The sequence below is a fragment of the Sinocyclocheilus rhinocerous genome, unplaced genomic scaffold (assembly GCF_001515625.1).
Source record: "Sinocyclocheilus rhinocerous isolate Xijiao unplaced genomic scaffold, SAMN03320098_v1.1 scaffold1284, whole genome shotgun sequence".
Lineage (NCBI taxonomy): Eukaryota > Metazoa > Chordata > Actinopteri > Cypriniformes > Cyprinidae > Sinocyclocheilus > Sinocyclocheilus rhinocerous.
Genome location: NW_015643573.1, coordinates 81,589 through 99,406, shown reverse-complemented (window position 1 = coordinate 99,406; position 17,818 = coordinate 81,589). Strand labels below are relative to the sequence as shown.

At 39.9% G+C, this 17,818-nt stretch overlaps 1 protein-coding gene across 1 annotated transcript in view; it reads right to left on the bottom strand.

Annotated features, from left to right (window-relative positions):
• Positions 1–749: 749 nt before the first annotated feature.
• Positions 750–17,818, bottom strand: part of LOC107757409 (probable ribonuclease ZC3H12C) — a 25,627-nt gene continuing 8,558 nt past the window's right edge. The window contains exons 2-5 of the mRNA XM_016574876.1: positions 10,028–10,167; positions 9,568–9,802; positions 9,310–9,416; positions 750–2,116 (exon numbers count right to left, since the gene is read on the bottom strand). Coding sequence (XP_016430362.1) covers positions 750–2,116; positions 9,310–9,416; positions 9,568–9,802; positions 10,028–10,167 — 1,849 coding nt within the window. The remainder of the gene's footprint in view (positions 2,117–9,309; positions 9,417–9,567; positions 9,803–10,027; positions 10,168–17,818) is intronic.

Sequence of the window (17,818 nt, the reverse complement as noted above, 5' to 3'; positions counted from 1 at the left end):
ACATGGTACTTTTAATGCAATGCTTTACATAAATATATTTGGTCATCCTAACAAGCTGCCTCAAGTTTATTAGAGTGCAAGAAACTGGCAGAGAGAGTCAAAGTTTGCAGAGAGCAGGTCACTGTTAAAGGGATACTCCATACAAAAATGAAGAGTCTCTCCTTATTTACTTACCATCATGCCATCCCACATGCATATTATTATTATTTATTTTTATCTATTGTATTTATTTTGTGTTGTATGGTTTATGTTTTGGCTGCTCATGCAAACCAATTTCCCTGCGGGGATTAATAAAGTTTATCCTATCCTATCCTATCCTATCCATATGACTTTCTTTCTTCAGATGAATACAAATCAAGATTTGTGTTCTGAAGTGACAAGCCTCTGTGCTTCACAAATTTCACAATCCGCTTACATCACATTTCACATCACGTTTACATCAAGTGAACTTTGACAGTTGGCCTGTTTATATTTTAAAAAGTTAATATATTAAGTTACTATATATTTTTTTCTCACACACACCTATTGTTTCACTTCAGAAAACTCTGATTCATCAACTGGAGTTGTATGGATTACCATTGTGTTTTGTGTGGCTTTTGAAGCATCATCTTTGGGGGTCCTATAATTAATGGACTCTCAGAGATTATTTAAAAAAAATTCTCTGTGTTCATCTGAAGTAAGTAAGTCACACATTTGCGATAACATGAGGGTGAGTAAATGATGAGAGTATTTTCATTTTACCTCAGCGCTTAGTATCCAAAATGGTTCTTTTCAGCCAAGATGGCTGTTGCCAGCTGCTGGGCGTCGGTCACATGAGGGTACCGCCCCATGACCAACTGTACTAGCTCTGTAGGGAAAATGTTGCACAGGTTGGTAAACACTTTCTCTCGTACTTCCTGGTAACTACTCAAGGCAAGTGGCTCCTGGTGCTGGTGTGATAAAACGTGGGGCAGAAGGGATGGATGGGGGGGAGGAGGAGCAGAAGCACAGCCCCAGGGCATCCGCCACATCTGTTCACGGTTCTTTGAAAGATCCTGGAAGCTGAAGGGCTCGTAGCATGGTTGTGGGTGCTGTCTGTAATATGAATCCCAGCTAGTCTTTCGCTCCTGGGATAGGTTGTGTTTTCTAGGCAGCAATGGAGAGTGTTCATAAAGCCTGGAGTCTGTCACACTGTCCACAAGTGTTGAGGCAAGGCCACTACCCAGTGGAGAGTTCTGAGAGAGAGTGTTGCTCTGGCAGACAGGAGGACAGTCTCCAGGATAGCTTGAGCGGGAACCTACTACTTGATGCTGGTGTTGTGGACACATGTAGAAGACAGAGTGCTGGAAATGGGGGTCTTGCTGGTCTTCTAGAGCAAAACTATGAACACGAGGTATGCTGTGGTGGAATCCTGGGTGGTTAGATGTAGCAGGAGAGAGAATGCACCCTGGAGGAATAACAGAGGGTAACTGGTAATTTCTATGATGATGGTGGTGGTGACACTTGATTCCATCATCCAGTAACAAATCAGGAGAGCTCATACAGAAATGCTCGTTGTGGATTGCCATGCCATAAGAATCTGAGCTCATGCTGCCATCACTGCTGCAATCTGATGCCACTGAGCTGGCCCGTGGATCAGCATCAGACAGGAAGTGACGCTCTGGACTGCTCTGAGAGGGCAAGCTTCTGCCAGAATATGCCCTAACCATGGAGTAATAAAGATTGGGAGATTCACAATTTGTGTGGGGTTCTCCTTGAGACTGCTTGCGATCCTTCAGATCCTGGCTATACCCATGACAAAAAGGAGGACCTCCTGGAGCTGGAGGAAGAGCTAGGTTACTCTTATACAGGTCTGCTTTAGTTTTAGAGCACAGCTTATCCTCCACATCACTGTAAGAGAGGGCACGGATACTGGGGTCTGATTGCCTCTTTGGCTGAGATCGTTTACCGTTGCTCGCTTTATCATTACGGGAGTCTCCAGGCTCACTGTTGCTTTTCACAAGATCCGTCTCTCCCACACTTTTAACTGTGGAGTTCTTGGCACTGGCACGGAGCTCATCTGCCACCGCTCGCTGTGGCTGTGTACCACGCTCTGGATGGTAAAACTTACACTTGTGCCCGTAGGTGCATTTCTTTCCTAATGGAAATGGGGGGAGGGAGAACAAACAAATGTTGTAGTGCTTTATTCGTAAATTGGAAGTTGCAGGAACACAAAGGGCATAGCCATTAAATGTTTTGTTTTCATAACATACAGAGCACAGCTCAATGGAGAGCAGCAGAGCTAAATAAAGAATATCAAATACTGGGGACGTGTCATTCTCAAATAATGTGTATTAATATTGTGTTAATTTTAATAGCATATGTATGGCTGGGAGGGCAAAAAAGAACATGCTAGCATCCTCACTGTGACCATTGGTATCACTTATCATGCCTTTTCTGTCGTCACAACCAATATTCTGTTTAACAGCTTCTGTTTAACTCTCGTCAGAAGAACCCATAATGCCTTTATTATATGTTACTTATTTCACCAAAATAAAAGGGATCATACAAAATGCATGTTATTTTTTTATTTAGTACTGACCTGAATAAGATATTTCATGTAAAAGACGTTTACATATTGTCCACAAGAAAAAATAATAGTTGAATTTATAAAAATGACCCCGTTCAAAAGTTTACATATGCTTGATTCTTAATACTGTGTTGTTTACTTGGATGATCCACAGCTGTTTTTGTTTGTTTGTTTGTTTGTTTTGTGATAGTTGTTCATGAATCCCTTGTTTGTCCTGAACAGTTAAACTGCCCGCTGTTCTTCAGAAAAATCCTTCAGGTCCCACAAATTCTTTGGTTTTCCAGCATCTTTTGCATATTTGAACCCTTTCCAACAATGACTGCATGATTTTGAGATCAATCTTTTCACACTGAGAACAACTGAGGGACTCATGCAACTATTACAAAAAGTTCAAGCACTCACTTATGCTCCAGAAGGAAAAACCTGGAGCTGGAGGAAGAGCTAGGTTGTTCTTATACAGGTCTGCTTTAGTTTTGGAACACATCTTATCCTCCAGATCACTGTAAGAGAGGGCACGGATACTGGGGTCTGATTGCCTCTTTGGCTGAGATCGTTTACCGTTGCTCGCTTTATCATTACGGGAGTCTCCAGGCTCACTGTTGCTTTTCACAAGATCCGTCTCTCCCACACTTTTAACTGTGGAGTTCTTGGCACTGGCACGGAGCTCATCTGCCACCGCTCGCTGTGGCTGTGTACCACGCTCTGGATGGTAAAACTTACACTTGTGCCCGTAGGTGCATTTCTTTCCTAATGGAAATGGGGGGAGGGAGAACAAACAAATGTTGTAGTGCTTTATTCGTAAATTGGAAGTTGCAGGAACACAAAGGGCATAGCCATTAAATGTTTTGTTTTCATAACATACAGAGCACAGCTCAATGGAGAGCAGCAGAGCTAAATAAAGAATATCAAATACTGGGGACGTGTCATTCTCAAATAATGTGTATTAATATTGTGTTAATTTTAATAGCATATGTATGGCTGGGAGGGCAAAAAAGAACATGCTAGCATCCTCACTGTGACCATTGGTATCACTTATCATGCCTTTTCTGTCGTCACAACCAATATTCTGTTTAACAGCTTCTGTTTAACTCTCGTCAGAAGAACCCATAATGCCTTTATTATATGTTACTTATTTCACCAAAATAAAAGGGATCATACAAAATGCATGTTATTTTTTTATTTAGTACTGACCTGAATAAGATCATGCATGTAAAAGACGTTTACATATTGTCCACAAGAAAAAATAATAGTTGAATTTATAAAAATGACCCCGTTCAAAAGTTTACATATGCTTGATTCTTAATACTGTGTTGTTTACTTGGATGATCCACAGCTGTTTTTGTTTGTTTGTTTGTTTGTTTTGTGATAGTTGTTCATGAATCCCTTGTTTGTCCTGAACAGTTAAACTGCCCGCTGTTCTTCAGAAAAATCCTTCAGGTCCCACAAATTCTTTGGTTTTCCAGCATCTTTTGCATATTTGAACCCTTTCCAACAATGACTGCATGATTTTGAGATCAATCTTTTCACACTGAGAACAACTGAGGGACTCATGCAACTATTACAAAAAGTTCAAGCACTCACTTATGCTCCAGAAGGAAAAACGATGCATTAAGAGCCTGGAGGTGAAAACTTTTGAAAAGAATGAAGATGTTTACATTGACAATTTTTTGATTACTTCTGAGCTTGTGCCTAGTATAAATGATATTCTCAGATTCAGTCTTATGGGACACCCAGTCATGAGAGGTCACATTATTTCATTTGAAGCAGCCAAAAAGAGAACCAATAATTGTACATTTAGGCACAATCTCAATTCTATTTTATATCCCTTCCCCTTCCCCTACCCCATCCACCTACCCCTTCCCCTTGTCCCTTGAAACAGAGTGTCAAGGGGTAGGGGTGAAAATATTCCCCTAAGAATTGGGACACCACTACTATGCCATCACACGTCAAAGATACTTGTCAACGCTGCCCCACGACTTTTATTAATAACAGTTTAAATACCGAATCGCTACATTATATTTTTCAGCAACGAGAGCATAAAATCGCTGTTTTTTAAGTAAACTCACTCTTAAAAGAGAACCCCTCCAACCAAAAGAGAATTGAGACCCCCCTACCCCTTCACGTGAGCGCGCGAAACGGAGGGGTAGGGGAAAGGGGAAAGGGGAAGGGCTAAGGGGTAGAATTGGGATTGGGCCTTACTTTCAATACTTGAACAGGCATATAAAAGCTCTGGATCACAAGAAGACTACAACAAAATTTTGAATTTAAAATATGAATACAATTCTATTTTAGGTAAAATAATTGAGGACCTCCTACGTAAACTGAAACAGAAGCACTTCGAATTAGGTGATAAGCCGGAAACTTTACTGGCAAGACAGTTAAGAGGGGAGCAAGCAAAGCAAGCAATCCATAAAATAAAAAATGTGAAGACCAAACAGATTAATTTTTGATAATGGCTTAGTCTCAGATTCAGTCTTATGGGACACCCTTAAGGCAGTCATGAGAGGTCACATTATTTCATTTGAAGCAGCCAAAAAGAGAACCAATAATAACAGATTATTAGAAATTGTAAATTTACTTTCAATACTTGAACAGGCATATAAAAGCTCTGGATAACAAGAAGACTACAACAAAATTTTGAAGTTAAAATATGAATACAATTCTATTTTAGGTAAAAGAATTGAGGGCCTCCTACTTAAACTGAAACAGAAGCACTTCGAATTAGGTGATAAGCCGGAAACTTTACTGGCAAGACAGTTAAGAGGGGAGCAAGCAAAGCAAGCAATCCATAAAATCAAAAATGCGAAGACCAATCAGATTATAGCTTTTGATCCAAAAGAGATTAATGAATGTTTCAGAGAATTTTATTCTGATCTCTATTCCACAAAATGTAATGCTAGCCAATTAGATTATGATACTTTTTTTGATAGTCTTAACCTACTCCAACTTAGGTGAGGCTTCAAAAGAGGAATTAGATGATTTGTTCACTGAAGCGGACATATTGGGGACCATTAAGTCCTTTTCTTCTGGTAAAACACCAGGACCTGATGACTTTGAATGTGAATTCTACAAAGCTTTTGGTTCAAAAGTCACAGCAGCGATCATTTCATTAGATGCTCAAAGAGCATTTGACCAAATAGAGTGGCCATTTATGTTAAAAGCGCTTGAGCGTTTTGGATTTGGAAGTGGTTTTATTAAGTAGGTAAAAATTTTGTATTTACGTCCTTCGTCATCTATACTAACAAATGCTAATAAATCTAAACCATTTGAGTTACATCGAGGAGTTAGACAAGGAGATCCTCTTTCCCCTCTTCTTTTTGATATTGCCTTGGAACCATTGGTAGAAGGGATTAGAAGTCACCCCCATTGTCACGATCTCCCGCTGGAGTGCCCATGAACTCCACCAGAGGGCACTCCACCCCTGACTCTTGCCACTCTCACAGACTACATTTCCCATAATCCTTTGCCGGACTCATCATCACTTATTGCATTCACCTGTGTCTTGTTACCTCATCAGTCTCACCCTATTTAAAGCCTGGTTTTTCGCACATTCATTGCTCAGTATTGTCTAGCCTGTAGTATTCCAGTGTTTCTCTTTGTTCCTTGTTGCTGTGCCTTGCCCTGTTTTTTGACCCTGGACTGTTATCTGGTTTTGTGATTGTTTGCTGCCTGCCCTGACCATTGCTTGTTTATTGGATTACTCTTTTGTCTGCCCTGGATTATACTTGTTTGCTGCTGTTTGACCTTGCCTGTTTTGACCACTCTTCTAAATAAAGCCTGCACTTGGATCCTCAACCCCATTGTCACATGCCACGTTACAGAATACTGAGACATACCCGTATCCAGCAGCTTTATCAAACGTCCCAGGCTAAACATAGATCCAGCATCTTTGCGAGTGTTTCCAGACCAGCAAAAAAAAAAAAGTGAATCCAGTAGCACAAATCATATGCCTCCAACAGGGTGATCGCAGTATTGAGGATTATGTAGGTGAATTTATTGAACTGGCACATGTAACTTCCATAGACAATCTATGTTTAATGATATTTTTCATGGAGGGCTTTCTGAACCTCTCAGCTCCCTTATGCCACTACATGACCGTAATTGGACTCTTGAATGGTATATTGATATTGCACTGCAATTAAGTGGTTTTCAATTTACTGTGGGAGTCGTGGAGGAGGAACGCAGTACTTCCACAGTGTCCACCTCTCCAGAATCCCATCACATCATGGCCGCCGTTCCAGAGTCTCGTCCCGTCATGGCCGCCGTTCCAGAATCTCGTCCCGTCATGGCCGCCATTCCAGAGTCTCTTCACGTTATGTCGACCATGCCCAGTGCCTCAAGGTTAGCCCCAAGGCTTCCCAGACTGGCATCCAGTGTGGAGGATCCACCACTGGTTTCGGCCACAGCAGTGGGCATCCCAAGGGTCTCAGAACTGGTCCTCACAGAGACTGTTCCCCTGGGCTCAGTGCTCCCTTTTAATGGCAGTCACCATCCTGTGTGTTTGGGCTACTCACTGCTCTGTTACTCCTCCTGAGGCCACTCCAGTCCACGAGTCCGTGCCAGAGCCTGCTCCAGTCCTCGAATCAACTCCAGAGCCCACTCCAGTCCTTGAGTCTGCTCCAGTTCCTTCATCACGGCCAGGAGTGCCGTTTCCTGTTTCAATGACTCTAGTGAGTCCAGTTCCTCCTGAGGTGGCGGCTTCTGCTGCAGAACCTCCAGAGGCAGCGGCGTCCGCATTTGAACTCTCTACCAGTCCAGCTGCGGCCAAAGAGGCCATCTGTGAACCCTCTGATGGTCCTGCCACGGCCAAGGAGGCTGTCTGTGAACTCTCTGACTGTCCTGTCACGGCCATGGAGGCCGTCTGTGAACTCTCTAAATGTCCTGTCACGGCCATGGAGGCCGTCTGTGAACTCTCTGACTGTCCTGTCACGGCCACGGAGGTCGTCTGTGAACTCTCTGACTGTCCTGTCACAGGGCAAAGAGGTTAAGGTCCATTGGAGATCCTCTATGTAGATGGCATGTTTGCATTATTTAGTCAGTTACAGTCTATATTTAATCTTCCTGGGTCTGATTTCTTTCAGTATTTACAAATAAGGCATTATGTTAAAAGTCATTCCACAATTTGTTAGCAAGCCAAAGACTAATACATTTGATTAATGTATTATGTCAAATCCAACCTCTAGACGTTTGATTTCACGATTTGGTAATGCCTTCCCGATGCCTGTAAACACAAACCACTTAAAAGAAGCTTGGGCCAAGGATTTTGGTCTAGACTAGTCTGATGAAACATGGAATGAATGCCTTAGTAAGATCCAATATTGTTCAATAAATGCCAGACACAGGCTGATCCAAGGTAGTGCATGTATTATTCCAAAGTTAGACTAAATACAATTTGTAAAAATATTTATCCAATATGTGATGGATGTAAAGTGACATAGGGCTCCTTGTTGCATCTGTTCTGGTTTTGTCCTAACCTGTTTGATTTTTGGAGTAGCATTTTTGACTTTTTTTTCAAAGGTTTTTTAAAAAGTTGTGAATTTTGATCCCATTCTAGCAATTTTGGGGACTTCTGAGGCACTGAACACTCTTTCAAGCTCTCAACAGCGATCACTGTCGCTGGGTATGACCCTTGCTAAAAAGATAATACTTTTACATTGGAAATCTCCAGATGCCCCTTTTTTCAAAACCTGGTTGTCTGAGTTGTTCCATGTTATACGATTGGAAGGTATATGTTTATTGGAGCCCAAACTACATTGTCGATTCCAAGTTGTATGGCAACCCTTCCTTGATTTCCTCAAGCCTGTGTAATCTACTCTTATGTAAAACTCTTCCTGCAGTATTCCAATAATCCATGTTAGCCCATTCCACCCATTTTTCATTTATTTATTTTTTCCTTGGCAAATATTATAATGATTGTTGTTGTTTATTAAACATTATTGTTCAAGAAATAATATTTTATATAAATAATAGTAATTAATAAAAGTGTTTGTGTACTGAGAAATGGTCTTTGTGTTAGTGCTGGTGAGTTTAGTTACATTGTTGCGGCATTAGATGGCGACAAGAGACTGTCTTTATGAGTCAGTAGCAAAGCCTTTTATATTGAAAGAGACTGAAAAAAAGTTGTAAACAAGGAAGTTGATTTTTGCTTTCAACAACATCCTAAGAGGTTGTAAGAGGCAACCAACAAATGCATTGACCCGCATTGTCATTGGAAACATTGAGCTGAAGAATGAATGATGTATCAGATGCAGGTAATCACACTTGCTCAGTCGATCTCTCTCTCATAATATTCTACTCTACATGATACAATAAGCTTTCAATGAAACGTTCAATGAATTTTCAATGAATGTTCCTTCATTACTAGTTCTAAAATGATGGAGGCTTTTGTTAATCTGTTAAACTGTCAACTTGAGATTTGAATCTGTGGCAGAAGGACAGCAGTTCTGCACACAAAAAGGGTTTTTTAAGACACTCCGTGGTTGTTTCCTATTCATTTACACACTTGTGCCGTCAAACTGTTGTATAAATGCAATATCACACAAGTAGCCATGTGATATTGTTCTATATCAGCAGGGCTGTGATTCGGCCGCATGCTGCTAATATTCACATAATTAATCTGCGCCAAATTTTGAGTGATAGCTTGGCTATAATTAATCTGCATCAAATGTTGAATTGAGTGACAGCTTGTCTATATACATACAGTAAATAGTTAACAGTTTATCAGTTTCAGACAACTGAAAAACAGAATTAAAAACACTTACCATATGGACAGGGCTGTGTCTTATGCTCTGGAATGATAGGTCTTTTTCTAAGAAAATTCTCCAGACTCGGCCCATGTCGACCCAATGGATCATCAGGAGGCATAAACCTAAGATAATTTTTTCCCAGATTATTATTATTATTATTCATTTTCATAAAGAGGAAAAAGAGCAAATTAAAGTACACTCAAAACACTGAAATTAAGATTTCCATTCAACATTCATATTTATACCTCATAATACCAGGTTCAACAGACTTACTTATCATTTACAAAGGAGTACATCAGAAGGCGTTCATCAATAAACTTTTTCCATTCTGGTTTCTCAACAGCCAAGTCTCTGTAGTTGTCATTGGAGACAATGATGCCATCTGATTCATACGCTAGCTTAACAATAAACCTATCATCATAGCAGACTACTCTGCGGCCCTGAACACGACGTGAGGGTGTGAAAACAAGAATCTTATCCTTTTCCAGCCTTCTCAAAATCTCCTGATCTGTAAGGGGGGAAAAAATTCAGTTTAATTTGTAGATATAGTTAGTCACAGGCTGTGAGAACTTTTCTTCTATTAACTGCAATAAAAAAACTAACAACTAATGAAAAAAAAATCAGATACCATTAGAAGTATTTCCCCTAATATAACTTAATAAGGAAAAGGTTCACAGACAAGTTTAAATCACAACATTTGCTCATTTGATGTCCTGATGGTAAATCTTTTCACCTGTGATAAGAGCATCAGGACGGGACTGTTCTTTCCTCCAGGCCGGCACAAAAACTGTAACGTCTCGATGGCCACTCTCAAGAAACCAGTCAACTGCAAGCTGAATGCCATGACAGGAGAACATCTCCTTATTGCCATGGCTGTAAAAATGAAAAGTTACAATTACAAATAAATAACTGTAACTGTAAATACATAAATTCACTGTGTTGGTTTGATTATAAATTTTGTAAAAGGTTGGTCAACGGGCCTTTAGCAAAACTTATACATATATATATTCACCCCCTTTTTAAACTTTCTTTACAATTCACAAAATCAGCAATTTCTTGTTACATTAAAGAATTACTTATTATTAGATAAAGCAATTTCTTATTACATTGGGCTATTTGAAAATATAATGTTTTTGCAAGTCTGGTTGATCAGTTACCAAAAAGCATGTCAATATTAATGAGCAAAATATATGAAAATATGTAATCAACAGTTGAGTATTTTGAATCAAAACATTTAAATAGCGTTACATTTAAAAGAGTGTTACATAGCCCTCAGACAATAGAACTGTCACGGTCAGTTTTGTTCATTTCTGTTCTGTGACCCTTGTTTGTTACCATGGTTTCTGATTAGGTTCATGAATCTAGCATTTGAACGGAGCGTGTTTAGCTCTCAAAAAAGTTGAATGCATACTGTATGCGGTCGCGGTGAGAAGCTCCACCTATGCTTAATTCTCTCTTGAAGGATGAGAGTTTATGTTTGAGGAAAGTCACTGGTAGCTGACCTGTTTTAACCATTGTGAACCTTTATGTTCACCCAAGGGGCATCCCTCCTCGCTATATGCCACATACTATGGCATGCACTAGTAAGAAGTGCTAAGTGTAAGAACTAGCATGACATTTATTTTTAAATCTTGCTAATTACTTACAAAGCCCTGAATGGTTTAGCTCGTCAGTACTTGAGCGAGCTCATATCAGATTATAGTCCTTCATGTCTGCTGCGATCTCAAAACTCTGGCCATTTAATAATACCTAGAATATCAAATCAACTGCGTGCGGCAAATCCTTTTCCTATTTAGCGCCCAAACTCTGGAACAATCTGCCTAGCATTGTTCGGGAGGCAGACACACTCTGTCAGTTTAAATCTAGATTAAAGACCCATCTCTTTAACCTTGCATACACATAACACACTATCACATTTCTATCATTCAAATCCGTAAAAGGATTGTTAGGCTGCATTAATTAGGTCAGCCAACCGTAGCCACCCAGATCCAGTCCATATCCAGACCAGATGGTGGATCAGCATCTAGAGACGACCTCTACAGCCCTGAATGTCAGCGGAGACCTTGTTTACTAGATGAGCCACAGAGACAGATCGCTTGTGAAGACCCCGTCAACTAGACAGCCATTGGGACAAGACCACGGGAAACAGACAAGTCCTCTGCACAATCTGACCTGTGTTGCAGCCTGGAATTAAACCACACCATGCTGGTTTTGTTTGACCAGAGGATAACTGGCCCCCCAACTGAGCCTGTTTTCTCCCAAGGTTTTTTTTTCTCCATTTCTGTCACAGATGGAGTTTTGACTCCTTGCCACTGTCGCCTTTGGCTTGCTTAGTTGGCGACGCTTACTTTCTGGCAATATTGTCAGCATGATTGCACAGACACTATTGGAAGAGAGCTGAACTGGATGATGACATCACTGAATCGTCAATGAACTGGCTTTAACTGAAAAATTGACTGATATTGTCCTCTTGCATCATTGAGAAACTATTTTCCTGTTTGACACTGTAAAGCTGCTTTGACACAATCTGTATTGTATAAAGTGCTATATAAATTAAGGTGACTTGACTTAAATTGACTAAGAAGAGGATTTGGGATAGGCACTAGTTTTTGGCTGGTCCTACAGTACCTGGAAACAGGGTTAATCTGCCTTCCACATGTTACTGGGGTTTCTAAAGTTAGACTAGGCTCCCCTGTGGCTCCCTTGGGGTTGAGACTATGATGTGTTGAGACTCCTCCATGGAGTGGCAGCAACATCAGAGATGGAAACTGCCTGGAGTATTTAATGACATGGTGGGCTCCCCTGGGTAAGCTGCACTTTTGAGCAGTTTCATAGAGTAAGGTGTCCCTCAATTAAGAATCACTCTTTCGGTACTTTGATGTCATACACCGATCGATCTGCATACTGCCTCTTCAAGTCGAACACACCTGTTGAGACAGAACGAGTCTACTAGGTGGTGTCCAACTCGTACATGCTCACTCATCCACATTTGAGTATACTTTGAAAGCTGTGTGGATGTGGCTGTGCACGAGATGGAACGTTTTTTTAGGTCAAGCCTCTCTTTGAGGTTCCCTGTAGTGGCTTCATCAGAGTTGGTAGCTCTTTGAGGACAGTTTGCATCGATAAGCTGCCTTTTAGCCTTAGGGTTGAACGAGGTTCCTCCTCGAATGGAATAAACACGAACGTAGGGTTCCTCGTAGGTGGTCCCCCTATGGTTTTTCCCTTGAGGTCGAGGTTCGAAGTCCTCTATTAACTCTTTCCCAGTCAGCGTTTATTTAAAAAGTTGCCAGTCACCGCCAAAATTTTTGATAATTTTCAGAAAATTTTAATGGCACTCAGCATATTTTTTTTATATATGAATATCTGAACATGCAATATGCCAAAACAAAAAACAGAGCCTCTGCATTTAAACAAAACAAATAAACAAACAAACATAAAAAAAACGTTTTATTCTAGCTTCATACAATCTTTTTTTATCAATACTTGAATGTAGATAAGTTTCATGAAAAAAAGCAGCATTTTGAACAACAAGCTGAGAAAATCGTGTTTTTGTAAAAGACTAAATTTGGATCAGATTCAGAACGGTGATCAAAATTGCTGTTTTACATATGCATCTGCTTACATACGATCATGTGATTGCTTGTTTCTGCTTCTTCTTCGCCGATTTTGATTTAGACATTTAATACTCTTTCAGAATATGCATAATAGCACCTCCTACCATATACCAGTGAAAACATGGAAATCTGAAAAATTCCGTCAATGGCAGGGAAGCGTTGACTCATAAATGATGGAAAATTCCATCAATGGCAGGGAAAGAGTTAAGGAGAAGGCTTCATCAAAGATGGAACCTGTTAGAGAAAGGTTTCCTTTGTTAAGCTGTCCCTTAGTCTGAGGGTTGAGCAAGATGTCCCTCCCCGATGGTATAGTCTATTAAAGCAGGGTTCCTTGCTCCCTTCTCCTAGTAAGCAGGGCATAAGCGCTCCCCTTATTTGTAAGGGTAATTACTCAGAGCTGTAGCTCCTCTGTGAGGCTTGGTGAGATTATAGTATGCAAAAATTAGTTGCAAACTAATTACATTTGCCTTTCTTGCTCTACAGACTTTGTCTTTCGTATGGCAATCACAGCAGTATCTCGCCAGAGGAGGTGCATATGCCCAGGTAGAGAATACAATGTTTCTTCCACCAGCAGGCATTCTTGAGTTATGTCAAGTGGAAAAGAAAGAAGCTGTCACAGCTTACCCCCTTTTTTGGGATCCACCTGTAAGGCTACAGTAGCACACAACGAAGGGACGGAGGTTCAAAAGGCCGGGAATTCCCTTGCGTTCAGTGTTTGGGAGCTGAAATATCTTCCATACTAATGGGAGATAAGAGGGGTTAGAATTGCCACCACTAGATGGTCCAGAACGTCATGAATGTGCTCTGGTCAGATGCTTTGACTCCAGCGAAGTATTCTGTTGAGTCTTTGTATGCTTTGCCTACTGTTTTTGGTGCATTTTTTCACCTAATGAGGGAAGTATACCTCATGATATGGCGGAGTGGTTTTTTTTTCCCCATAGCGTCTATCTCAGGTGCAGTGTAGATTTCCATTTGAAAGGGAACTTCTCAGGTTACGCATATAACCGTGGTTCCCTGAGAGGGGAACGAGACACTGCCATGCTATTGGGCATGCTTGCACATTGCACAGTTGATGACGTCACGGGCCATTGCTGTCCAACTAAATTAGTGTGTTTTCACACGTGCATCAGACACCGGTCACGCTGATGGCACTGCCCATAGCGTCTATCCCACATGTAGTGTCTCATTCCCCTCTCAGGGAACCACAGTTACATGTGTAACCTGAGACGTTCCTTGTTTTCTTTTGTGTATATATATGCCCTCAGTTCCCTTAGTTCTTTGATCAGGTATTGTCTTTACAGTGTTGAGTGTAGTTGTTATTTGTTTCTCCACACTTTGAATTATCTTTTATTATTTAATAAAGTGTGAAAGTTGCTGCAAATACATCCAATCTTCATCTCCTCACCTCACCGTTCCTGGCCTGCACTGTGACACCATGTGTCACAACATTTATTTCCATTAAAGCCCTTTTTAAAAAGTGTTTCCAAAGACGTTTTTGTGACATTTGAAGTATTGACACTAAACAAAGTCAACACTTGAGAATTTTTATTAACAAATGGCATGTCCATCTGCTATATGGTTAAACATTTTGATGCGCTAAAAAAAAAAAACTGAAACCTGGCTACCTTAACACTATTAACAATATCACGGATTTTGTAAAGAAAAGTTGAGCAACACTCTGCTGAATCAAACATCCACTCAAGGTGGTCATCCTCCAATAGTTAAAAAGGATAAATGTGATAATTTGTCATGAACTTGTACACTCAATGTCAAGAAGGATCAGAGTAGTATACTTAAGGTTATGGAGGACATATTAAATTGTAAAACATTACACGTTTGTTGAATTTAATTCAGATTGTACTGATTTATGCAACCCTTCATTTAATCAAAACTGCATAACGTACAGATAAAAATTACACATTTTTCTAGGTTTTTATTACAGTCATTAGCTCTGATCAACAGGAAATCAGCTATTTTGGACTGAATGTATTTTTTTAACATTGCAGGCTCCGAATTTTTAACTATTCCTCCTAAGAGATTAATGCAATTTACACTGACCTTGAATTTTGAACACATCTTCAATAATGTTGCCATGGTGAGGGATTAAAATACTGACAATAAATAAAAACAGGAAGAGTCTTGTATCTTCTAGGTGCATTTTATGATTTAGATCAAACAAGCTGTATGTACTGATCACATAGGTGTGTCACGTTCATAGCGCCAACAGCTGACAGCAGGAAGTGTGTCAGTTAGAAAAATGTTGCAATAGTTACACATTTAACCGCTTAAATGGATGTACCCATGACAAAAATCATGCTGGAAAAAAAATATCAAAAGAATTTGGATCTATTAAATTTTTTAGCAGATACGATATGACATATTTGATGGTTGTGGCCCATTATGACCAATATGCCTATATCTTGTGTGCACACAAGAAGTCCAAACTTCTCAAAACATTGTACAAATGGAGAACAAGGCATCCTGAAGAAACATGCTTTGTTTCATGAATTTCTGATGCTCAGATGACTAACAGGAAAACCGTTAGCCATTTCAAATCAAAGATGAGTGCTGTTAAAGATAGGTGCTGTAATAATGTTGTCCACTAGAGGTACAGGATAAGAAATCTTTTTAGACTAATCTTTTTTTCTATCAGCAGCCCTGTTGCAAACCTGCAACATGTAGTATTTTGTATTGCTATATTACTATTAGGGCTGGGTAAAAAAAAAATGTGATTCTTCAATTTTAACTGATCTTCAATTTAACAAAACAATATTGATTCAGGAAATCCCCAAATTAATTCTTAATATGCATGCTTTATTTCAGAGGATGTGAGTATTATCTGTACTTTGCCTCTCACACTGAAGATGTTGCCATCTTTTGATATGCTCCAAACAAAAACAAAACAAAAAAAGACAGAGGATCATGGTGGAACATCACGGTAGCCAGTTGAAGCCAGTGCCAGCGAAATTAAAGTCTGATGTGTGGAAGTATTTCATGTTCAAAGGCAATAACGGTACAGATGAGGTCGACAAAACCACTGTCGTTTGCAAGCTGTGCCTCCAAGAGCTAAGATTCTGTAACAACACAACAAACCTATGAAACCACCTGTCGAGACAACACGCCATTTGGTTTTTGTGATTCTGGACAGCAACGGCTAGACGTCGCATTAGCCTGCAAACTACAGTCAGATTCACCTCGTGCTAAAAAAATAACAGCCGCCAAAATAATGCTAATTTGCAAGGATTTATGCCCTTACAGCATAGTTGAGAACAAGGGCTTTCAAAATCGTATTAATGTTTTGGAACCGAGGTACGTAATGGTAACATGCAAGTACCTCAGTGAAAAGGCAATACCAAAAAAAGTATGCAGAGGTTAAGATCAATGTCACAGCATCTCTCCAGTCGGCAGAGATAGTTGCCCTTGCCTGTGACAGCTGGACTTCCAGGGTGACTCGTATGTCACCATAACATGTCATTATATCACAAGTGACTGGACACTCGTGTTGCATGTTTTGCAAACCCCGGGCTGTCCACACCAGCCACACAGCGACATCGCAACATTGTTGAATGAGGCCTTAAATGAGTGGAATATTACCCAGAAAGAACCAGCTCTGGTTACCAACAATGCAGCAAATATGGTTTGTGCGGCGGAGCTAATGAATGTGCTTCACTTCGGTTGCTTGAACTTAGTATCTCAACCAACACTCAAACTCCCAAATGTGGCCCAATAGCTTGGCAAAGTCAGACGAATCATTGCCCTCATTCATCAAAGCAGCATCAAAGCGTACTCTGAAAGTCAAACAAAAGCTACTGGATACCCTCACATAAGCTGAAGATTGACGTTGTAACATGGTGGAACAGTGCACTGGAGATGCTAGAGTGGTTTCTGGAACAGTAGCCAGCCATATCCGCAGCGATGCGCTCACCTGAGGTTCGCAGAAGTGAAAAAGATCTCTGCACTTTGTCAGAGGCTGACATAACTACAGCAGAAGATGTAGTGAAGGCTCTGAATCCCATGAAAGCTGCCACTAGCCAAGTCTGAGGAGTGCTCACCAACTTTATCAGTCATTGGTCCTCTGCATGCACAGCTGTTACAGGAGATGAGAATTGCACCCAGTGACTCCACAATCCCCAAGGACTTTAAATCCACTTTACATGACAACCTAATGTCAAGGTATGTTTACAGATCTTTTTTTTTTAGCTGTTACAGGAGATGAGAATTGCACCCAGTGACTCCACAATCCTCAAGGACTTTAAATCCACTTTACATGACAACCTAATGTCAAGGTATGTTTACAGATCTTTTTTTTTAATTCTGTACTAGAGTTGATTTATAGACCATGCATAAATTAAATATAGATTACATCGATTAAATATATTTACAACTCTATACAGATTAAAACTAAATCAATTTAATGCAGTCAGCAACAATTTAATAAATTACTATGTGACTTTGATTTTTGTGTATAAATGTATAACTGCATATGACAAAAAGTGATTGAAATATGTGGAATCTCCTTAAGATATGATGCCCTGAAGGATTGAATACAGCTTCAGCATTAGATCCTCGTTTTAAGGCCCTTCCCTTCTGTCTGAAGAGGACAATGAGAACACATTTTCAAGACTGACGAGGGAGATTGTTAGTCTGGAGCAAATGAAATTGTTAATGTGAATGTGTATTTCATTATAGCTGAGTAGGAGGGATTCCGTTATTTAAATATGGATTCCATGTCTGCAAAACTAGCATTTTTAATGAAATATTGATAACTAATCAATATTGAATAGAAATTGAATAGAATACAAACCAAATAAGAATCGAATCAAATCGCCAAATGGGTCACAAAACCCAGCCCTAATTACTATATTATAATATGTACAAATATGTAAAAAAAAAAAAAATTTTAAAAATCA